We start from the raw sequence: 25623 nt of genomic DNA, 5'->3' as shown, positions 1-25623 counted from the left end.
TTTCTCATATTTAATAAAATAACCTTAGGTAATAAAGTGTAGTTACTAATCAAATGCGGGATGACACTGCTTTTGTCTCTCAAAAAGAATAAACACTACTTGCAGATATAAAAATAGTTCAAATAGTGGCACCAAAATACATTCACTTTTTGACACTGACAACAATAACTAAAAAACCAAAATACCAACATTTAATTTAAATAGGTATTTCTTTAATTTTACATTTCGTTTAAAATTGTTTATATAACCACTATTTCTTTGTACAATATCCTTTGTAAAAAAATGCGTCTTTCTGATTCTGCATTAAAAAACATTGGTTTCCATTTAAAAAACATAAGTCATCAATATGTTTTTTAAATGGAAACTTTATCTTTTTTTTAATCATCCTGTATATTTAATTTCCACGTAGAAAAATTCTAAACCCAATATTAAAATCGACGGGTTCGGGCATTTTTTTCAGAAACTGTCCATTTCATTTTTGTTGAGTTTATTCGGTATTTCACGGATGCACTGTATTATACCAATCAATTTTAAAGCTATTCGATATTAATAATAATAATAATAGACCTAGGGAATTCAATATAATGTAGAAAAGAGAAACAACTCAGAGATCGGTAGGAAATTTGTAGCACAACCTAATATTTCTTAAATAATAAAATGAACGCAATAATGTTATTAAAATTTTCATGAATATAATTTATATTACGGAAAAAGTTAATTCTGAAGTGGAGTCAATATAATGTTAAAAAGTTAGTAGGGGAAGTCTTTTCTCCACAAATAAAATGCTAATCCTCTAATTTCAGGAGTGACGCATTTCGGCAAGTATTCTTGCCATCATCAGACTAGAGTTAGTTAACACACACACAAATTCTAAACAATAATACATGTTTTTTTTGTTGCTTTTTCGATTCTAAAACTAGAATCTAAGAAACTAAACTAAAATCAACAAACTGATTGTTGATTCTAGTTTGCTACAATAACACCTACAATATAACCCATGTTAAAAATAATTCTACGCTCCTATTTTTAATGTATTTTAATTATAACTAAAGAAACCTTTATCTCCTGAGGATAATTTAATATAAGTCAAAACGTCGACATTTAAGTAAACAGGTTTCTGTTTTATTTCTGACCTCATCCAACAAGCTTCCGCAATATTGAAGATATTGAGTTACAAACACGAAACTGAATATAAAGTAACATAGAAATCGCTAAGAATCTAAACAACATTAAAAAGTGCATAACCGTTTTTATTGATCTCGCTAAGGCTTTCAATACTGTCCCTCAAAATATCTTTTAGATAGAACATTACAGAGTAAGAGCTCTAGGAAAACAGATACTCCAAAACTACAATTCTGCTGTCATATTCATTGCTTAAACTAAAAATACCTGCAAAAAATATTTAGGTTTGCAGATGACATGATCTTAATATTTAGAGGCAATAGATTAGACAAAGTCAAAAATAACTTGTGTATGGACTTTAGACAAGTAAGAGATTGGTTGTGTATCCAGAAACTCTCGATTAATATGGAAAAAATGAGTTATATAGCTTTTTTCTTATTTAATAAAAACATACCATCTTTTTACTAGTATCATTCATAACATTACAAGAAACGAAGTTATCATAGAAACAAATAAAACAAGATATCATGGAATTATAATTGGCTAATATTTAAAATGAAATAATCATGGAAAAAAGCTATATAACTTTTTTTTTCCATATTAATCGAGTTTCTGGATATATAACCAATCTCTTGTCTGCCTAAGGCTCAGACATACGTTATTTTTTACTTCTTCCCATGCATTGCATCTAAATATTAAGATCATGTCATCTGTATTTTTTCCACGTATTTTTAGTTTAAGGAATGAGTTTATATATACATATAACAGCAGAATTGTAATTTTATAGTACTTGTTTTGCCAGAGCTTTAACTCCATAATGTTCTAACACATCTCAAGGGATATTTCAATGGACAGTATTGAAGGCCTTAGCGAGATGAACAAAAATGGCTATGCACTTTTTAACGTTTTTTAGTGACTTCCGATGTTATATTATATATAGCATGTGGTCTACTGATATCCTCTGAAAAGACAGATTGATTATTTGATAACTACAAGTAAATTCAAAAACCTTTTTAAACGATCTTTAATGCATTTTTCTAAAATTTAGTAAAAATTGTGTGTTAGCCTGATTTTTGCTAAATTTGCTAAAGGATAATTCTAAATATTTGCTGTGGGGCCTTTCTTATGTTTTGGCGTGACAATCGACTGCTTAAGATATTTTAGTATCAGAAAGAATGAGAAGAAACAGCATGGTTTTTGAAGATGAAGTGTCGGAGGCTGAAAAGAAGTTTTCCTCATCCCTGGAAAATCTGCATAAACGGAATGAAGAACTTAAAGTTAAATTGGAAAACTTAAAAAATAAAGAAGGTGAATTGTTGGCATTACTGCAAGTGACTGAAAGGGCAAGTCTTAAGTTCAATTCATAAATTAGCGAGCTAAATATCCTAAATAAAAATTTAATTGTAACGATAAAAACATTAGAAAATGAGTCTTCAACCTATAAGACTAAAATAAACTTGCTACAAAAAGACGTAAACGACTTAACTAACTTAAATAAGAAGATGTTAGACTCCGTAAAGGTGTTGGAAGTTGAAAAAGATACCTGTTATTCCGACATTTGTGCATTGAAGGAACAGTTACAGATATCTAAATCTGTTGTTATAAATTCTCGAACACAGCTACCAACTAGGCCAAATACACCTGACGATAGTCGACCTCGGCTTCTCTTTGTTGGTGGAAATTGTATCAGAGTGTTTGTAAAACACTTACGTTTAAAGTTTGAAGCTTACTACAAGGTCCAGTGTTTCCTGAAGCCGGGCAGTTCAAGCAATGAGGTGATTAAGACAGCATCAAATTTAGTTAAGGACTTTACGAAAAAAGATTTTTTAATAGTAATGTTAAATGGAATTTGTTCTTCATCTGATGTTTTAAAAAATTTAATTCAAAATCATGTTGATACAAACACTTTAGTGATGACAAGCCCTTATACTTATTTAAACCATAATGTTATCTATAATAGTAATAAGGCCCTTTATCGTACTTTTAATGCAAATAATATTAATCTGTATGGGATTTTAGAGTCTAAGCACGCCAGTAACTTTGGTTCAGACTTGGCATCATTATTACATGCACATATTTTCAAATATTTTAAAATTAATATTTCATCGAATAAATTGTCTTTGAATCATCAAATTAATGGGTCTGAACTGATTACTGATCGTGAATTGAATTCTTCTTTTTTATAGACATGTCCACGAAGGTTGAATCTCATTCATGTTCATATTCTACTAGTAAGATTGAAATTAGCTCTTCGAAAAGCTTAAGTATCTTTATTTTTAATATACAATCCCTAAGAAACAAGATAGATGAGCTTCATCTTTTGCTGGACACATGTAATTTTCCTGATATTGTACTTCTGACTGAGCACTGGTTGAGGCCTAGTGAATGTTTTTTAATATCTGATTGTGTTCCTATATCACATTTTTGTCATCAACAATCTATACCATGATCTTGGCTAGGCAAACAATTGAAACGATTTTTTGTAATATTGATAAGTATGATAATCTTCTGTTAAAGAATGTTTTTGAATTCTCTCTTTCTTTTTGTAAGCGTTTTAATTTATATATTCTTTGTGTTTATAGGCCACCTATAGGAGATATTGCTATGTTTCTGGACAAACTTGATTCTCTTTTATCCCAGTTGTCCCTACACTCTGGGGTTATATTGGCTGGTGACTTTAATATCAACTACACTGATGAAACCTTGCCACGTACTTCTCTTTTGAGTATTTTAAATTCTTACGACTTGAAAATGCACGTTCTTTCTCCCACACGAATAACTTCTTCATCTGCAACTACAATTGACTATTTCTGTACAAATTTTGATGACACTTTATGCACAGTACTCCCATCTAGTATTTCCGACCATGAAGCTATTCTTGCTAAAATGCCATATATACTGTATTATCTTCATCTCATTATATGTGAAGAATTTTCAGCAGGAGAAATTTCAATGCTTTTTCTGCTGCTACAGCTTCGGTAAATTGGAATGCACTTGGAACGGCTTCTGACCCACTTACTTTATTTTTTCAAGTTCTGTGTGATAAGATCAATCAGTGCTTTGCTAAAATGAGGCTTAAAACTAAGAAACGAAAACCATGGGTTACAAAAGGCCTTAGAATTTCAGCTAAAAACCTCCGTTTTTTGACTAAATTGTGCAAATATACCACAAATGAAAATTGTTAAAGGATATAAGACCTGACATTTTAAACGACTATTATTGTGATATCCCTAATATTTTGCTCAAGGGCATTCGTAGTAACATTGATCCCTTACACTATTTTCAACAAGTGTCGGTTGAGCATTCATTATTCTTTCATCCTGTCGATCTTACCGAAGTAAAAAATGAAATCAAACGCCTAAAAAACCATAAATCATCTGGAGCTGATGGGATATCTTCGAGGTTGTTACTCTTTTTGCCTGATTCAGCCTTAAATGCTTTAGTTTCTGCCATAAACAACTCTTTACATATTGGCATTTTTCCTTCATGTTTAAAAGAGGCAGTGGTTATCCCTCTTCATAAGGGTGGAGATTTGGATCAGCCTTGTAGTTTCCGTCCCTTTTCTATTTTGTCTACCCTCTCTAAGATAGTTGAAAAACTTGCAAAAAGCATAATTTTGTCCTTTTTACATCATAATGGCATTTTGTCTGCAAATCAGTTTGGATTTTAAGCCGGTAAAGGGACTCATGATGCTGTTTTTAGCTTTTTGGAGAGCGTCTATGTGTCCTTGAATTCTGGAGAGTCATCGGCGGCAGTGTTTTGTGATCTATCCAAAGTATTTGACTGTGTGGATCATGGAATACTGTTATCTAAGCTCGATAAATATGTTTTTAGGAGCGTAGCGTTGCGATGGCTTAAGTCCTATCTATCAAATCGTACTCAGAAGGTTACAATGTCTGGACGTTTGTCTGCTTCTAGATCCCTAAAATGCGGCGTTCCCCAGGGTTCAGTGTTGGGACCACTGTTATTTTTACTGTATGTGGATGTCTTGAGTTCATTGAAACTGCAGGGCAAGGTGGTTCAGTTTGCTGATGATACCACCATACTATGGAGCCATGAAAATTCTGATTATATTAAGACTTGTATCCTTGAAGAACTTTAGATTTTATCAGGGTGGTGTGCTTCTAACAGGCTCGTGTTTAATGTAAGAAAGACGTCTATTATGGGGTTTAAGTGCGATGTTCAGGGTCTGATGTTTGAAGAAAATTCCCTCTTGCAGAATAAAGAGTGCTGCAAATTCCTAGGAATTACCATTGATGGTCGCCTTCGGTTTGAAGACCATATTTTACATTTAGCTGGGAAATTCTCTTCTGGATGTTTTGCAGTAAGAATGGCAAAACAAGAGCTGGGTGGGGTGGTTGCACGTTCAGTGGACTTTTCACTTATTGAATCTCATATTCGGTATAGCTTGCCTTTTTGGGGTTTAACCAAAAAGGGACTACTTAGCATTGTCTTTGTTATTCAAGAAAAGCAGTTAGATACCTGTGTTCTGCTAAGTTAAGAGATTCTTGCAAACCCCTCTTCTTTCTGAAAAATCTTCACTCTTTTTTCACTCTTTATCTTAGAAACAGCTGCTCTTATTCACAAAATTCCCAAACTACCCTCTGACACTGGCCATTTGACTCGTCGTGTAAATGATGTTCCCCTGCCTATTCCTACATCTTCCCTTACCAAAAACTCATTAATTTACATAAGTAAAAAAATTTACAATCATGTTCCTCTATGTGTTAGACATATATCGGATGTTAAGAAATTTAAAAGAGAATTAAAGACGCTTTTATTGGCTAAGGCATCTTATAACCTGGATGACTTTTTTAATAATAGGTTTTAACCTTGAACATGTTGAAAACTTTTTTTTTTCCTTTTTTCTTCTCTAGTTTTGTCAACAAGTTTACCTTTATTTAGTAATTGATTGTTTTATTTAGTTATCTTTAATTCAAGTATGTTCAAAAAGTGTTGTCTTCTTGTGTTTAATTTTGTTCATTGTTTTGTCAATTTTTGAAATTGTATTTTTTTTTGGTTTTTTTTAGCTTGTAGGATGGTAGGATGATTTTTTTATGCTTGTAGACACAATATTATTCTTACGTAATATAGCACATTTTCTTTATTTCTTTCTTCTTTCAAAGTATGGCTCAAAGGCTCTACTATGCAGTTATTTGTTGTGTCGAAATATGTTAAATTATTTCATTTATGTTTACCGGTATTAAAAATATTAAATTATTCGATAATTCTAGGATATCAGTAATACCAATGTGTTTCTTTCGGAGCTTTATTTTTTCCTTCATTCTATTTCTAATATTTGTGAAGTAATTATTGCAGTAGTTGACCTTCTCTTTATTTGATGTAAATTTCTGGCCATTGCTATTCACTATGCTTGCCTCAACCTTCCTCTCAACCTTTGTGTTGCATTCTCAATGGTTTCATATTCTTTTAACTTTAATATTTTTGCAAAAAAAGGCAAAATAAGAAAATATCATGATCAAGAAATCAGAAACAATGATCTTTTAAATACAAAAACCTCATTTATTTTTCTCAAAACATAAAATTGACCAAAAAACACAAAGTTATTAAAGCCAACTAGGGTTTCCACCATCATCAAGCGATGCGTGGAAATTGGTCTACAACAATAATTAAATTGGCGCGGCGCGTCCGCATTTATTGATCGTGGTACATGTTTGCACGACTTTCTTTTTTGTTGCTTTTCCGATTTTATTAATTGGTTTTATTGTTGTTGTTGTTTGTTATATTATCGTTATTTGTTGTTATAAGGTGATGAAATTTGTGACAGAAAAATGCTAGGTGTGACACAAATACGGACGTTTTAGCGACAAAATAGAGGAAAATCAGAGTAATAAGCATAACGACTATAAAGAAGTACCTAACTAAAATAAATAATATAATAATATTAAGGACAGAGATTATATCAACTCATTATTTATTTTGACCACTAAGTTTTTAATTTTTTATATTTATTTAATGAATAGACGGGATCGCCTTATTACAGCATTATAGTAACAATATAATTTTTTTGAATATAATTATTTAACTTATTTATTAATATTATATTATACTCTAGAATGAGATACATTTTAGAAGTCCTAAGGAAATAATTTTTAAGTTTATAAATCATAGTTTCAAATCGATTTAAAATTAACCTGAAAGACGCTATATCACAGGGTGTATTTGAAAATCCTAAGGTGCTATAAAACTGATAAGTTTTTATTAGTCATAATTTGTAGCATAAAAATTTATCTTAGAGATCTTAGTCTTCGCGGTGGAATATTGAAGTTTATTTTACTTAAAAGTTCAAAATATTGAATAAAGTTACTTAATAATTTATAGATAAATACATTGTTTGCTCCCATACTTCTCAATTATATTTCCATTAGTGATGAGGAGCTATATTACTTGGATCATTAATCAAGTTACGAGTACATAAAAATAGCTAATATTTTAAAACGTTCTTATTTTTAGATACTTACAATATTTTTATATCTTTTATTATCTTAAAAAAATTTAAATATTATAACGAATTTCATTCAACTTAACTTGCGTTGACTGTCATTTAATTGTTTCTAAGGTAAAAACTGACTAAAAAATTAAAAGTGAATAAAATATCTAGAGGTACGTCCTTTTTAAAGCCCGATGGAACAAGTTCGAAATATTTAAAATTTTCTTCATTATTTTTGTCAATAGAGACCAATAATTTCAGGAGAACACTAAAAGTCAAAGCAAGCAAGTATACAAATTTTTGAATATTTAAAATACAGGGATTTACAATAATATAAGCTAAATAAATTGCCAAAATGGGAGTCTAAAACAAGATAAACTACTAAAAGACTAAACACTATAGATGAAAATATTAAACCAAACGTAAATAGAGCCCTAATAAACCCTACGAATTAATTTTAAGTATAGAATACGAACAAAATAGTACAAAAACTAGGAAAATAATTAACTTATTTACATTTCCATAATACTATTAATATATTTAATAGTGTATTATACCTTTTAATTATAATATATGATTTATTATAATATATTATTGTACAAATTATTGAAGTTTTTTGAAAATCGACCTTTTTTTTAAATTCACAAAGAATAGTAGGTCGATTTAAATTTTTTTTTATTTATTGGTAGGTAATGCATTTGTCTTTAAAAAAAAATTAAACACGTGAAAAGTTTTTTTAAAGCCACCTTAAAAAAAATGTCCACTTTATTGGTGGAATAGCTCGAACCATTTTTTTTTTTAAATTTTTGACTCAGTCTTTGTATTAATTGAGCTGAAAAAATAAAAGAATGAATATCCACGGATCTACTAATTACAATATTCGTAAGAGGGACAAACTGAAAAAAAGTTGGCTAAAAACTTTAGAGCATCACGAAATAATTAGTACAAACAGTTTAGAAATTATATAAATGATTTAATAAAAACAACCAAATTTGATTATGGTAAGAACCAAATTTCGCAAAATAATTAAAATTTACATAGGTAGAAGAAGTATGTAATTATTGTTGTAGACCAATTTCCACGCATCGCTTGATGATGGTGGAAACCCTAGTTGGCTTTAATAACTTTGTGTTTTTTGGTCAATTTTATGTTTTGAGAAAAATAAATGAGGTTTTTGTATTTAAAAGATCATTGTTTCTGATTTTTTGATCATGATATTTTCTTATTTTGCCTTTTTTTGCATAAATGCAATTTAAAATTGAGATCACTATTTAAAATTCATTGGAGTATACAATAGTGTTATCAATGAATATTGGCGCCTTGATGAGTAACATATTATTTATATGTAAGAATGTGTTACCAATCTCACTTTTTCTGATGTATGGAAAGTGCCAGAAATAATTGTTGAATATATCAAGTCAAGTCAAAGTCAAGTCAAAATATACTATATTTACTAAGATTACAAACTTGTATTAACACCAGCATTAAGCTAACTTTATAAATTAAATTAAAGTAAAAATATTTTGTAGGCTATTAAAATCAAGAAATTAAAAAAAAATCGTTTTCATTATAATTATTGGATAAAAAAGTCATCCACTCCTAATCAACAAAGAGGAAAAGAATTTTGAGTAACTGCTGGCAAGTTGAATAATGGTTTCTTTTTGAGTCACTCCAATAGGCCTAACTCTACATCCTTCACAACCGGCACGGATGGTATATCTATGAGAGATGTAAAGTTTTGCATGCCTTTTTGCTTAAATTCGCTGCTAAATATTTTAAATTCATGTATTGTTGATAACAGCTTTGCCACAATTTGGAAAAAGAGCCATAACCAAACTAATTTTAAAAGTTAAAAATCCCATAGAACTAAAGGATCTCAGACCAATTAGTATTTTACCTGCTATGTCGAAAATAATTAAAAAACACATTTATATTGAGCTTGGTCATTTTGGAAAACTCTATCAGATTCTACCGGAATGCCAATCAGGATTTCGCCTGGGGTACATCACAAGTACTTCTCTTAAGAAAATATTAAATGATGTTCGGTTAAGTGAGGAACAGAAATCTGGCACCTGCATGGCACTATTCGTCCTTAGTAAGGCCTTTGACACGGTAAATTACATTTTGCTACTAGCGAAATTGCATTATTATGGCCTCTTAGTGAATAGTGTACAATTTTTTAAAAAAATATTTTAACAGTGGAGAGTATCAAGTAGCCATTCCCGGAGGTGTGGGCATCACGAGGTACTCAACTAACAGCTTCAGGCTATCTCTTGCGGGGTGCCATAGGGCTCAGTCATTTCACCTTTATTATTCTCAATCTATATTGGGTTATATATATATTATATATATATTATATCTATATTATATATAATATATATATATATTATATATATATTATATATATATATATATATATATATATATATATATATATATATATATATATGGTTATATATATATTATATCTCAATATATATTGGTAGTCAAACATGCCACTTTACAACAATATGCTGACGATTGGCAAATCTATACCCCAATAAATAAGGAAAATATTCAAACGACACAAAACTCGCTTATATCTGATGTAAAAAGCATTGGAATCTTTGCAAGAGACCACAATCTTAAATTAAATTCAATTCAAATTTAAATGCTAGGAAGTAAAAACATCAGAAGAGATGTTGAACATAATTTAAATATAAGCGTTTCAGGTATTAAAATTCCAGTTGTTAACCAAGCAAAAAATCTCGGTATTATTAAAGATAATGCCCTTACTTTTGAGCCTCGTTTTAAAATAAATTTAAAAGCTGCCTATTTGCGTTTGAAATAGGCAGCTGAAAAAATATATTTTCTCTATAAATCGTATATTCACGACAGAACAAAAGTATCTGTTGTGTGACACTTTAGTTCTGCCTCTTTTTGATTATGGTGACACAATAATTATTTGCCGCATTATAAATAATAATAAGCCTCCCTATTTAAGAAATATTTTAAGATCTGCCAGTCATATTCACAGCACTAGGTTTATTCATAAATTTTTAATTCCTCAGCATCATGCGTCATCACTTCAACGTTCATTCTCTTTTGTTATTGCGCACTTGTGAAACCAACTGCCGGAACAGATCAAAACACGTAGTAGGAGAGATTTCTCAAAGCATGTCAGATTAAAGTTACTCTATGAACAAGGTTCTCAGGCTTAGTAGAATCATGCATGTCGTTAATAACACGACATGCTGACAGCATCATATCATATTATATTATAATATTCTTTTTTTTCTTCGCTTTTCCCACGGCGAGGTTACCCTTACTGTTGCCCTTCGCTTCTGCTTCTCAAGTTTTAGTTGCTAATTTTTTGTTTTTTTTTTCATAACTTAACATTATATTTCTTGTAATCGTTTTAAATTCTTTTATAAAATAAATACTAATAATTGTGCTTGCATCTGCCATGCATTGATTCTTCTTTTAGGTTAGTTTTTATTTAGAATTATTTACCTGTTTTGTTTCTTATGTGTAGGATAGTTCACATATGATTTCCTTAATATAAGGAGCATGTATAACGCTTTTTTTATAATCAATGAACGGTCCTTTTTTTATGCTGCCTTCTTTTGTCATAGAATATGTTCTTTTTTTTTTCTTTTGACAAATAAACGATTTTGTTGTTTATTTTTTGATTATGCCGGAATGAATAATTTTTTAAAATTTTAAACTGCACTTCAATAGACTCAACGTTGTATATTTTGCGGTTCTCGTTATCCTAAGAGTACAAAAAGATCAAGAGACACACACACATAGAGAAGCCAAAAAAAAAGATATGCAGAAATAGTAAAATACTTCAAGGCAGATACGACAGATTTAATCTTAACAAAAAAAAATAAAAGAAGCAACTGGAACCTTTAAAAAGCAACAAGTTATAAAAATCGTAGACACAAATAGAAAAATTACCATTGACAAACATGATCTGAAAAAGAGGTAAAAGTCATACCTAGAAATTCTTTTTAAGGATCAAAGACCGGAGGTTATGTACTCGCTGTCGGAAGAAGCTACAGGCCCACCCATACTAATCCACGAGCTAGAAGTAGCAATCAAAACAAATGGAAAACAAAAAAGCAGTCGGAACAGATAACATAAAGGCTGAGTTTCTGAAGCTGCTGGATGACGAAGAAATATCTTGGATTACCGACATCTTGAACAGAATCTACAAAACTGGAAATATCCCAAAAAAATAGCTGCAATTAGAATTCATAGCTTTGCTCAAAAAATCTGGAGCAAAGAAGTTCAAGGAATATCAGATTATCAGTATAATGACTCTAAAATCATTTACAGGAGAAATTACAGCAAATACGAAGAGCAGATATCAGAAAACTAATTTGGTTTTATAAATGCAGTCGAAACCAGAAAGGCAATCTTTGGAGTTTAGAAGATGCAGAGACATCAACTGTGTATGTCTAATCGATTATAGAAAAGTATTTAATCGCATTTAACGTAATAAAATAATCACTCTTTTAAAAGAGGCCGACTTGGACGATAATGACTATATTAAAATAATTTCAAATCTTTATTGGAATCAAACATTATGCTAAAGACTTGGCGGAGGTGAACGAAACAAATGAAAATACAACATTAGTTCAGACAGGGATGTGTCCTCTCACCGCTTTTTGATATTCAACTTATATTTCGAAAAAAAATTCAACGAAGCCATAAACGGACTTGAAGAAGAGATACTTTTAAACGGAGTCAAACTGAATCATAATTAATGCACCGACAATACCATGGTGAAAGCAGATAGCTTGAAAGCACTGCAAACGTTAATGGTCCATATCGGAAAATACAATAAACAATATGGTCTTAATATCAACGTAAAGAAAAGGAAAAGAATAAGTATCAGCGAAAGAGATATAAATGGATATCACCTATATGCCGACGGAACTTAAACTGAACGTGTTTAACAATATTGCTACCATGGAGACATCATAGATGAACAATGGAGAAGTACACAAGAAATAAATATCGTGTAGGAAAAGTAAGGAAGTTACTTCACAAAATCAGTGCCATCTTCAAAAGTTACAACATATCTCTTAAAACTAAAGTAAAGCACTTATGATGATATGTCTCTTCTGTTTTATTGTATGGCGTAGAATTCTAGACATTCAGAAAAGCCACCACTTAAAATCTGGAAATATTTGAGATATGGCTGTATCGTAGAATGCTCAGAATACGATGGACAGCTCACATTACATAGAAGTGTAAGAAGAATAAAAAAAGATCTAAGAGTTATATATGAGCAATAATAATCGATACTCGCTATTTAAAACATTAATACAAGAAAAGGATAATTATTGGGTAAAAGAGGACCCGGAAGAAGAACACCATGGCCGCGAAACCTACGGACTCAGTTTGGAAAATGCTCAGTTGAACCATTTCCAGCTGCTACAAAAGCTTTTACTGTAGTAAGTTCTTGCCAATATGAATGCCAATATCCGAAACAGATAAGTAGGGTAAACGGCCCTAATGTTGGCACCTACCCCATCGTTTTTGTAATTTATAAGGTTCTTGAAAAATATTTGAGCCTATGAATTAATATTTTTTAATGCAGCAACCTTACTTATTTCCTAGACACTAATAAAATAGTTCTTGCTGGATTTAGCATGGCCGGGACGCATATTCCTAAATAACCCTCAATCCGGCCATTCGGGTACAGCCGAAGCGAGACTGCTAAATAACAGACTATTCGTCCGGACCTGCTGCTCATACGTCGGTTATACAGACAACGTACAGGAATAAAATGGTTTTTAACTTTGGCTATGGTTTAAATTTATTTAAGGTTTATTAGCAGTTCTTTAAACAAATAATATAATCACTAAAATACATTCTTCCGCTCAGCACATGAAATACGCATAACACTAATTTTGAAGTAGAAAAATATTTTTGTAGAATTTTTCTTTCACTCAGATCATTATCGGTCATTATTACTAATGGCTCCAATTTAACAGTAATAATACTAATTAGTGCTTCCACAGCTGCTCCAAAAATATTTGATTTTTGAGTGTTGCTAATAATAGTTGCCAATGGACTTCGATTATGTTACGAAAAAATAGACCTTGTGATGTTGAGTATTCCAGTTTGCAGGGGCATCTACAAATATTATTTCGGACGCCTGTGATATTTTTTTTGCTCTTTGGATTAGTTTTGTGCTTATAACGACAGCATATTGATTTTGGACTTGTACTATTTTAAAAATGACCCCTTTTTCTGAGGTCAAAATTTCTTCTAGTGTTGCAACATGTTAGGCCCAGTACGTTTTCCATAAAGTTCTTTAAATTTTTTCCTATATATTGGACACATCTTTTTTTGTTGGAAACTCTGCGCTCAAATATTACCTCGTTATATTTAGAATCCAGTTCTGACACTTTTTCCATATAATAAGTATGATATGCTGATGAAGCAGAGTAGCCTTTTAACAAACTAATAATTTTTTGTTTTACCCCTACACCTAAAGTTCGTTCTCTAAGAGCTTCTACTATATTGTGTCTATGATTGTGTTGTCCGTTAAAATTGTGCATGGATAATCTTTATCAACCGGTATTTTAGCCTTGGACTTCTCAAAGAAACGATAAATTGTAATTATTAACCTAGCTGGACAACTTAAATTTCTGAATTTCTTCTTTTTACTTTTTCCTGATTTTGAACATCTTGTAGAAAAATGGCAATAGTAGTGTCTTTTAAAAATATTTCTACACCTAGCGGTACATTTAGATGTTTCATTTATGCTTCATGTTATTTTGCTTAAATCTTCAAATTCTTAAATCCATTTCTGAAATTAACATGTTATATTTGAATATTTAATAGGAATCATTTGACTTAAATTATAATTTTAACATTCTTATTTTAGTTTTTAAAAATTTATGCCACAATCAAAATTAATAATTTACATAGCAACTAGCAAGTTTATTAGGTGTTTTTTTATATAAAATTATAAAATAGAGCTTACCTTACGTAATTTGAATAATAAAGTGGGTATCATAAAAGTATCTTCCTTAAACTATACAGGATGTTACAAATTCGGGTATAGTTCAGTTCAGAGATCTATTAGAATCTTTGATTCACGGACTATCCGCGAATAGTCCGTGCGCCGGCGTTGCTTGTATTGTCACATGACATGCATGTTTAAATCGCAAAATTTTATGTGGAAAGAGTCATAAAGTAATATTCTAAGCGATATTTAATCATTTTATTAAATAAATAAATGTTTTAAAAATTTTAAAAAAAATTAATACATTTGATTCGTAAAATTTTACTACATGCGCTCACGTACTATTTTGTTAGACGCCTGACCTCAATCACAGGCACTCAAGCGTGAAAAGTTGCACAGGTCCGGCCTTGTAATTTATTTGAATTTAAAACTTTATTATTCGGGATTTTTGGGTTTGGTTTTATTAAGTTAGAAATTCAGGATAGTTGATAGCAAGATAATATTTAATTTTCCTTTTTATTCTGCCTTTAATCCTCTTTTTACAGGCATATTGTACTATAGGGAACCTCTGTTAAAAACGCTGTTTTTTGCAAAGCACTACAATCATTTGTGAACTAAGGATCATTCCTTAGATTGTTATAGACATTTAGATAAATTTGTTTGGTGTCTGTACTAACAATTACGTTTTGAAATTGCTTGATTTTCCTCTGTAGCTTCTACTTTCCTTGCTTCTTTTTGCTTCCTCAACACTAGAAAATTATCTATCAGAACTATGTAAGTATAAATCACTCTCCAGATCACTCTTATTGTTTTCACCACAAATGTTATTATCTTTTTTGTGCACCTACGGTCTCCATAAGCCCGCACAAACACTTTTCTCTTCATTTGCCAAATTTTTCTGCCTTTTTTCCCAGGGTCGAAACATTTTAAGGTCTTTAGGTATAATGCCAAAACAAATCCACAAACACAAATAAAAAAAACACACTGCCTCACAGTAAAAACTGCAAAAAACTTAGACAAATACAGGCCAAATTCTAAATTCTCCACTTTCATAAACGTGTAAAAAGCAAAACCGGCAAAACACATCAAATAAAAACCTCACATGACCCCCCTCCCAAGTATTAAAGGTGATAGACCCATCCAACAAACCTTTTAAAGGCGATAGACCCATCCTTAAAGATCTCTTTAAAAATACGTCGAAAGTAATACAAAAACAGCCCAAAAATTTATTTCGGTACGGCCCCGTAATTCTCATAATCAGTGGGATAGAGAGAGATACACAATCACTTGCACAGCCTAAAGTAGGAATCACCAGAACGTAGGTGTTTTATCTATGTTTAATAGACTGGCTAAAAAAAAATGACAAGTCTGTGAGTGCTGAAAGTGTTTAAAATATTTCGTAAGATGCTTGGATTTTAGTCCGCGGTCAATTTTTGGATATTATTTTTTTGTGATATTATTTTCTTTCTGAAAATTGACATTTTCGAAAGAAAAATAAAAAATAGTATAAAACATGGGGTTTTACGTATATTTAAAATGATTTCATAGATAAACAATATAAAATTTTGCTATTTAAACATGTATATCATGCGACAATAAATACGACATAGGCGCACGGATTAGTTAGTGCGGCATCTGCGACACATCAAAGATTCTAATAGATCTCTGAACTGGACTTTATATGCATGGGGATCTTGCAAACTATAAGAGATGCGAGGTAGATTAAATTGGGGCAAAGTTGTGCAAATGGATGCCCAATAAAACGCACTTTAAAAAATTTTTTAAATTCCGAATACTTCCGGCAATAATTGAAGAAAACTGAATTTTTGTAAAATCGTTTTTACTGTTTTCTGAGCTTATTTAAAAAGATATTTAAAAATTAATGACACTTTCTCACTTCCACTTTTTATTGTCTACAAGTGAAACTGCATTTTATTGGGTATTAATCTGCGCAACTTTGTCCTAACTTAATCGACCTTGTATCTCTTACAGTTTACGAGATCTCCATGCATACACCCGAATTTTTAACACCCTGTATAATAGAAAACACCTTAATGATATCAATAATAATGGAACATGAAATATTTAATAGCTTTAACTACATCATAAAAAAGTAAAAAAAATCAATCATCAATTATCATAATTAGCATATCATGTATAAAGGGACCCTATACCTAGACATATAACCAGACAGAAAATTAAGAGCAAATTAAGATTTAGTCACTAGTTATTAACACCTTAAAATATTGCTTATCATCTTGTAAAAAAAGTAATACCATCGTAAATACCTAGATTAAAAACGAACGAATTTTTTCATGATGTGGTCAAGTGTATTCACTCGCTGACGTAATAAAAATAGGGTTATGCTGAATATGATTTAAACGGAAATTTTGACGATGGTGGTCAGATTTCAAGCCTGTTTAGTAATTTATCAGCAGTTTAAAAAAAACAAAAGGGAATTGATTTTTTTGTAATTTTTATGAGAAAACCACATATAAGTTAGAGCCTTAATTTATAATTTATTAGGACTATGGACAATAAACTCCATTCAGTTGCCTTCATTTCTTAAAATTGTGTTGTTTTAAACTCACAAAAAGAATAACCTAAAAAGAAAAGCAAAATTATGTTTCAAGCTTGAAAAATATTTACAAAAAGTCATGACTACATTTTCACGTGACGTCAATATTTTTGATCTAAATAATTGTAGTCAGGCGTGGTCAAGACCTAGTCACTGATTTAAATTCGCCTTAAATTTATAATATTTTGCCGCAATAGCTTTCGGTAGGTATTTGCTGAACCTATTACTTATTATGGTAAAAGGAAAATGTCCTAAATCACATAATGCATAACTAATTTTATAGGTTATTATTTCTTACTACAATTTCTTTTTTTGTATAAATTTTTAATGTATAGGAAGTATCAGTACACAACCGACTATCCAGACGCAGGTCGCCCCGATAATCGGTTGTTTAGGTTACTCAGGTCGGAATAATTCCAGAATTGCCGAATGGATAGATTGACGGTTATTTAGGAATATGCGGCCGGGACTAGCAAATCATACGTGTATGTTGCAAGGTAGTGAAAAAAATTAAGAAATTACGATTTTTCGTAAGGAACCATTAGAATTTCTTTGTTTTTTTTATCTAATCTTATCTGTCTAAATATAGAGATTTATGTACTATAAGGTTTTAGTAAATGGTTTTAAAATATATCTTATTTCCTTTTAATTTAGTTGAACTATATATCTAGTTATATATAAAGACAGTGTTAACTATAGGGTAGTTAAAATATGTGTTTTTCATTTATTGGCACCCTATGCCAACTATAGTGATATCTACGGTTAGTAACCTGCCTAAAGTTAGCACCCTTTACAAGTTTGAGTTTTTTTTAAATATTTGCCACTTTAATATATTGCAAATAAAAAATAACCACAACGATAAAAATGTAATATACAAATTTAGTTCATTTAGTACTGACTCTGTTTTTATTATATTCTTATATTCTTATACATTCTTACAGAAATATTTTTTTGTAATTTTTATGACTTTTTAACTTTATTTATAACAAATATTTTAAAATATTACATTAAAACCCTTTCAACCATATTTGTTTAATAATAAAAAATTTAAATAAATTTATAAAATATTGAGGTGCTAACTATGGGGACCAAGAAAACTTTCGTATTGTTGGCACTCTCCTTTTATTGTCCTTTTCTGCAGAAAATTATATTAAATTTAAGTTTCTAACAAATACTATACTAAATTATGGTTTTTTTTTTGATAAGTACAATCCTACAGTATCCTAGAACTTACTTAATTTCTAGAAAAGTTTTTTTTTATTTCATATTAAATATTATAAATATTATTTTTAGGTAAATATTTATATGTTTTGTGAAAATAATTTAAATAATAATTTTAATTTTTCTATGTCGATTAAATATTTAAATATAGTTTGTTTGTTAAAAAAAAATCTTACCTTCGAAATCTCCTTCCTTAATTTCGGTGATTCGGTTTTCTTGCATCTCAAGCTTCTTCAACATATCAAGTATACCCAAAGATTTTTGGGGAACAGCCGTTAATCCGTTGCCTCCCAGGTTAAGTCGCTTTAACTTCCTGTAAAAGATAAACATTTTGAATATAAATTACCAAATACCTAATTATTAAAGGTATGCGTAAGTACGAAATTAAACAAAAATTATCATTTACGCGACCGTTTTACCTTTTAAGGTCCGGTTTAACCGAGGATTGTTTAATTACCTTAAGCCAGTTTCAAAACTAATTTAACCTAACAACTGTATTCTAAAGGGAGTTTAAATAGAGTAACGTCTTTAATTTACTTAAACAACACGAAAAGCTATTCGGTACCTTTCTGCTCGATTAAATTAATGTTTTTCTTTCTATTTTCGTTAGCGAGTAATTACAACCTTTTCTGATAGAACACCTTATATTAAAAAGTTGACTGTTTGTTTATTTGCCCAGAATGTCAATATATATTTAATTAACTCAACTCTCCAAGTTTCCTTTCTTAAGTCGTATACAGGATGTCCGAGATAAAACAATCAACCCTGAAAATGTTGAAAAATAAATTGTTTAGCCAAAAACAGTCACATTTAATATTGAGGGGGATATTTATTGACAGAAATTTCGTTTCTCTGATGTTATCTCCTCACCTTCCAGAGCCACCATGTCAATTTTTTAAAATGGTAATAGGGGTAAAATAATATCTTGAATTAAAAGTAATTTTATTCTCCACATAGCCCTATTTTTATTTTTCATCAGTTTATTCTCAAGAATAAACGCGGCTGACATTCTTCAAAAGTTTAAATTATGTTGCCTACATAAATTTTAAAATTGATGCATTTAGCTGTTTTTGGCTAAGCAATTTATTTTTGAAGATTTTAAGAGTAGACTTTTTTGTTTTGTCTTGGACACCCTGTATATGAATATCCTTGATTTAGATTTTTTATTAATGAAAAGTTTCTACAAAAAAGAATATTAAGTATGGATACCCAAGAGTGTTTTTTCTAATCATTAATGAAGTCTTAGACCATTTACTTGATCACAATAAAAACCTTAATATTGTAGGAGACTGTAACATGATGCTAATTATTAGAATATGAAATTTTTTAACGTTTGATAGTAATTAAAATTTGCTTTGACTTTTCGCCACTAATATAATTCTCGTTATCACGAAAAATTTTCAATTTCTTTTGTGCAAGTACTGCCCCAATTTTTCGAAAAATTTGAACACTTTTGCAATTTTTTACATATGAGGAAATATTTGCACAAACGGACGGCAATAGTTCACGCGTTAAAAATGATGCTTGTGGTTTATTTAATAGGTAACTTAGAGAAGTAGTAATTGATAGCAAATTGACTACTATATGTAAAAATATACGACTAAATTTATATATTTTTTAAATTCATTTTCAGGTTTTCAAATTTTTAGCCAAATTTTTAATAATAAAAACTTTCATATGCCCAATATAGGTTTTTTAATTGTATTACAAAACATTCCAACATCTAAGTTTTTAAAAATTTACAAAATATTGAGTTTTTTATTCGTTTTAATATTCCTAATAAATTGGGAATTTGATGTAATTTTTGCAACTTTCCGAATATTAATGTTAGTTGTTATGTTTTAGATTTTGAAGTTATTTTAAATTATAATTCGTAAATTGAAAATAATTATTCATTTTATTCTAGTCATCTAGACGTTAGATGTGGAAGAAGAGAGAAGAAGTGGACTCCCAGAAAGAATAATTTCTTCCAGTTGATTTTTCGGCAATATAATGGCTATATTTAAAGCATGCTGTGGTAAAGACAACGTTTTATCTTTGTTTTGTTTTACCATTCACAAAATTTTATCTTGCAATTTTCGTAAAGAAAGCACTTTCTGAGAGCTGATTAGTGCAGATATTTTTAGTTGTTGATCGATTTTGACAGAGATTTGACATAAACGCTTCAGATAACTACGAGACCATTTTGCTACTACGCGTCAGATCACTGACCAATGGTTTGAAGAAGAATGTAAAATATTATAATATAATAAAGCTATATTATTATAATATATTATGTTTAATATTATACACCTATTAATATGCGTACACTCTATAGTCACATTTGAGCCTTTGGATGTTTTTCGTGTGGTCCACGGTTAGTGTTTCATCTGACTGCAGACCACTGTCGTCAAGGTTTTAACTGGAGCAGAGAACGGTTACATTGGGAGGTAGAATGGCATAACGTCATCTTTAGCGACGAATCGCGAGAACGGCGTGATATTGGATTTGCTGTTGGAAGGCATTTAGACAAGACTGTTGGAGTAATGGTTTGGGAGGCTATTGCCTATGGTAGCTCACCCTTTACTACGCAACGCACGTCCCTATATTGCTCGTCATACTACGGACTTTCTTCAAGAAGCGGAGGTTACTGTTTTTCCGTGGCCACCAAGTTCATAAGTCCATAAGATTTAAATCAAACAGGTGTGGGATATAATGGCGAGGAGACTAACTACTTTGTATCATCCGCGACAAACTCCGGCACATCTAATCCACAAAGTTCGAGTTGCTTGGAATGACGTGCCACAACCAGTTTCATACTACAGTTTCTACTTTTATTTTCTTAGTTTTTTCTATTATAGATATATTAAAAATAATAATTTTTTTGGCGGTAAATATTTCCTTAAAATTTTTAGAAGTTTTACTCAATTGTAGCAAGAGCTAAAATTATTGATACTATATTGTATGTCCCTATTATGCCGAAATCCTTAAACGTTAAACGCGTGGGCGTATATTTTTAAACATTCAAATATCTCGATTCTCTCTCGCGTTCACACAATTAAGTGTTAGTTACTTATATGCCTCACATGCTTTTCTCACGCCACAATATCTCTTATTGATGAGGATTATCTGAGACCAATTTATTTTATAGAAATTAACTTTAGGGAGAAAGCTATGTTTTAATAAGACAAATCATCATACTTGAGAGATAATCAACATTAATATGATTAGATTAGGCCTGGCCTTCTTGTTACCTTATATTACTCACGTAATAAATTATTGTTTAACGCATTCGATATTTCCCACATTGTGGAAAAAAGGTAAAGTAAGGCCTCTCCCAAAAACCCAACCCAAGTGATGAATATTAAGCGATCTTCGCTTGATAAGCATAGTTCCAACTCTGTCAAAGATTTCAAAGAAAGGTATGGAAATTTAATTACACTAAAATATTAAAAAACTTATGTATTTATGAAATATTAAAAAACGTTGTATTTTACTAGTTACAAAATCAGGGTTCGGAGCAGGTCATAGCTGCTGGTCAGCATTGGCTTATATGAATTAAGATATCTTGTCAACTGTAGGTTCAAATAAACTTACTTGGCTAATAATGCTTGATTACAGTATATGTTGCTCTGAGTCATGATCTTTCTATTAAAATAATATCTTTTGTGGTCATGCAAGAGGGTGCATGCGGATTGGTCGACAATTAACTAAAGAATAGATATCAGATTGGATCCTACAATAGAAAAAGCTTAAGTTTATTAAAAATTAGCTCAGGTGTGCTCCAAGGTTCAATACTTGGGCATCTTTTATTTTCATTGCATGTATCAAACATCCCAATGATGCTAAGAAATCTCGATATTTGCAAGTGAAAGCAATCGAGAAGAAATTTTAGCGGTAAACAAAACAAGAATTTCTTTGAATGAGTCAATATCATTTGTCGAGCAATACAAAAGTTTGGGACTAGTTATGGATCAGAACCTGTGTTTTATAGAGTATGTAAGTGCTGCTATCCAAAAAAGTTTTATAAATAATAAAAATATATATCAACATAGAAATGTTCCCAATCAGAAAACAAAAAAAATGCTGTGTTATTGGCTGGTTTGACCCATGCCTAAGAAATACTGAAGCCAATAGAAAAACTTCTAAATGCGTGCCTCAGATTAATATATGGTATACAAAAACGCAACCCTATAAGGCAAAAACTCAAGGATGCAGGCTGGATAATAATGTACAACCGAAGACACGTCCGAGTCATACCTCTTCATTATTTTTTATTATAATTCAGTTTTAGATTCTGCCTTATTTATACAATAAAATTAGATATCGTTCAGATATTCATAATATTAACACCTAAAATAGGATAACTCTAACACCCCTTAACTTAAACACCGTTATATTTAAATGTTCTTATTTATACCAAATAGTTAAAATTATAACTTTCAAGGTGAAATTAGGCACTTAGTTCTCTAAGTTCATTTAAAATGTGCATATACATTAAAAATTTGTGAAATTATTAAAAAGTCAGCAGCTGAAATAATATGGGTGGTTTTGTGGTTCTAATGAATTTTCTCTTACTTTTATTGTAGATAGTTTTATATACAGATAGCTCAATGTAGTAATATGCAGAAGCATAATCTGCACTTGTCTTGTGGATCTCTAATGTAATATTGTTGTGATTACTTAAGTTGAATGGAAGAACCGATAGCAAGATGCTATCCTGTTTCACTCAATTTCGCATTAAAATTAACAAATTAATACTGTAAAATGTTATATATCCAATAAAAGGCATTTATTGTTATATTTTAATATGCATAGAATGTACATACTTAATTATTTAAACGTCAAGTTTATAGATCGCCGAATTGGATGAAGAGTTAAGATTGTATGTCCTCTCGGCCTTAAAACTGTTGGATTTTTATGTGGGGACCCGAGATACTTAAAAACTTTCATATATCGAGCGAATGAGATATTTTATAAATTATTATTTGTCGCCAAATGATATTACAAATTTATATATATATATATATATATATATATATATATATATATATATATATATATATATATATATATATATATATATATATATATATATATATATATATATATATATTAATCTTATAAAATACTATTGTGAAAAAGTGTCTAGTTTTTAAGTAGTTCATCTTGTTTGAGAGTTCATTTTGGCCCCAATTTAGGTTATTTAGGTTGTATTATTGTAAATCCCTGTATTTTATATTCTTTAGAATGTATATACTTGCTTGCTTTGACTGTCAGTATTCATTAAATTATTGCTCCCTTTCGGCAAAAACAAAGACGAAAATTCAAAATATTTTGAAATTGTTCCATCGGGCTTTAAAAAGGACGCGTTTCGTGACATTTTATTCAGTTTTAGTTATTTAGTCAGTTTTTACCTTGGAAATACTTAAACAACAGCCAACGCGAGTTAGGTTAGAGTTTTTGACGTTGTCAATAAAAGTGTGTTCCTGAATTTTTTAACAATATCATTTTTCTAATGATAATATGTCGATTACATTATTACTAGCGTGCCCGCTGACCAAATTGGTGTTCTTCTTAACGCATTTAGTAGTTTACATTTAAAACTGCAATTCACGATTGAAATAGAGTTTAACAACTCAATCCCTTTCCCTGACATTTCATTTATTACCAAAATATAATAAAAACAGATTGGTACCAAAAACCAATATTCTCAGAAAGATTTTTAAATTCCAATTAATCTTTTAAAAATAAAAAAATTATATGATAAAAAATGGAAAAAGTAGAAAACTAAAACTACCCTATATCCTAAAATAAAAAAAACTTTGTTTTTAGAATGACTATTCAAATAAGTCAATTAATAAAATATTGTTTAAAACTAATGAAACAGCTCAAAAACAAATAAAAACCGCAGAACAAATATATTTAAAATACCCTATGTCATTAATCTCTCTGGAAACATGGCAAGAAAACTTAATGACCATTATATTAACATTGCTTTTAAGAATGAAAACACTACCGCATTTTAAAATTAAACATAAAGTTAAAAGAGGACTTAGAAAGTATGGCAATTTATAAAATTCCATGTTGTGAATACGATAGTGTTTACATCGGTCAAGCATCAATATATTTAAAAGCTAGAATTTTTGAACAAGAATTACAAAGCCGCAGGTACTTAAAAGTAATTCAATATTAAGAGTAATTCAAAAACCGCTCTTAATGAGCATTTTTAAAATTTTGATTTAATTTTGAAAAAAAAATATCTAGACAGCAAAATCATAAAAAGAGACTCCTAGGTGAAATGATTAAAATTAAAAAACACCTAAGTAGGATTAATAAAAATAAGACATTGACAATCTAAGTAATGCTTATTTCAACTTGATTAGCAACATAAATGTAAAAAAAATTAAAGAGGAGAAAAAAAATTTAGAATACCTTGTACGTAGAATAAGATTTAACACTATGTGAGACCTCAGGATATTTCCTAAATATATATATAGGATATCCAAAAAAAATTTAGCAACAAACCTTATCAACGTTTTACTTTTTTCTTCTATAAGGAATTGATAAGAAGATTAGCTGCTTAAAATGATTATTTCATAGATATGGCCTAAATTCATCTCCCGACATAGATAGCTATAACAAAGTAAAAACGAATTGAAAACTCAAAAACAGAGCACGGAAGGACCGATGAATTCTTGTATTGATTTTGATATTACAGCTATTATTATTATTAAGGAAGAAGATTTACAATATATGTAAATGTATATGTAGCTTTTCGTGTTGATAGCATTTTCCTAATGTTATCTATCTATTATGACCTTTCGAGTTTTAGATTAGAAATGGTGCTGAGTATTAGTTTATGAAGTACAACTTCTTTACGCACGCTTGAGTTGACAATGAGTTAGTAAGGATAGAAAGACAGAGTTACAGTTCGTATATATATTTCAGTCAGTACTTCGTTTGCGAGTTTGCAAGCGTTATGCGAATGGTGATTTCTTGATTATTACGTAATTTAATTTAGTTCTTGAAAAACTTTATAAATTAATTTTTTGTTGTTTAATGAATTAATTATTCTACGCTTAAAGTGAATTAAATTATAAATTTATTTTAAGGTTCGTTTGTGAATTTTCTGGTGAATAATAAGTAAATTATAACAGGAAGTGATGCAAACTCTCAATATGAAAGTGATGCTCCAGGACCATCAACTAAGAAGAAGTTACGTACGGAAATAACGTGCAGAAATCTACATATAAATGAAGCTAAAGATGTTTTACTTCAGTCGTGCGGTTTTTTATTTTG

The 25623-nt window shown here is 30.1% G+C and overlaps 1 protein-coding gene across 4 annotated transcripts in view; it reads right to left on the bottom strand.

The window, feature by feature from the left end:
* Nucleotides 1-25623, bottom strand: part of LOC126742300 (slit homolog 1 protein) — a 651615-nt gene that overhangs the window by 148398 nt on the left and 477594 nt on the right. For all 4 annotated transcript variants that reach the window (XM_050448936.1, XM_050448937.1, XM_050448938.1 and 1 more), the window contains one exon: nt 18519-18655. In XM_050448936.1, coding sequence (XP_050304893.1) covers nt 18519-18655 — 137 coding nt within the window. The remainder of the gene's footprint in view (nt 1-18518; nt 18656-25623) is intronic.

Source organism: Anthonomus grandis, chromosome 11 (assembly GCF_022605725.1).
Source record: "Anthonomus grandis grandis chromosome 11, icAntGran1.3, whole genome shotgun sequence".
Classification (NCBI taxonomy): Eukaryota; Metazoa; Arthropoda; class Insecta; order Coleoptera; family Curculionidae; genus Anthonomus; species Anthonomus grandis.
This window is presented reverse-complemented; position numbering and strand designations above follow the sequence as displayed.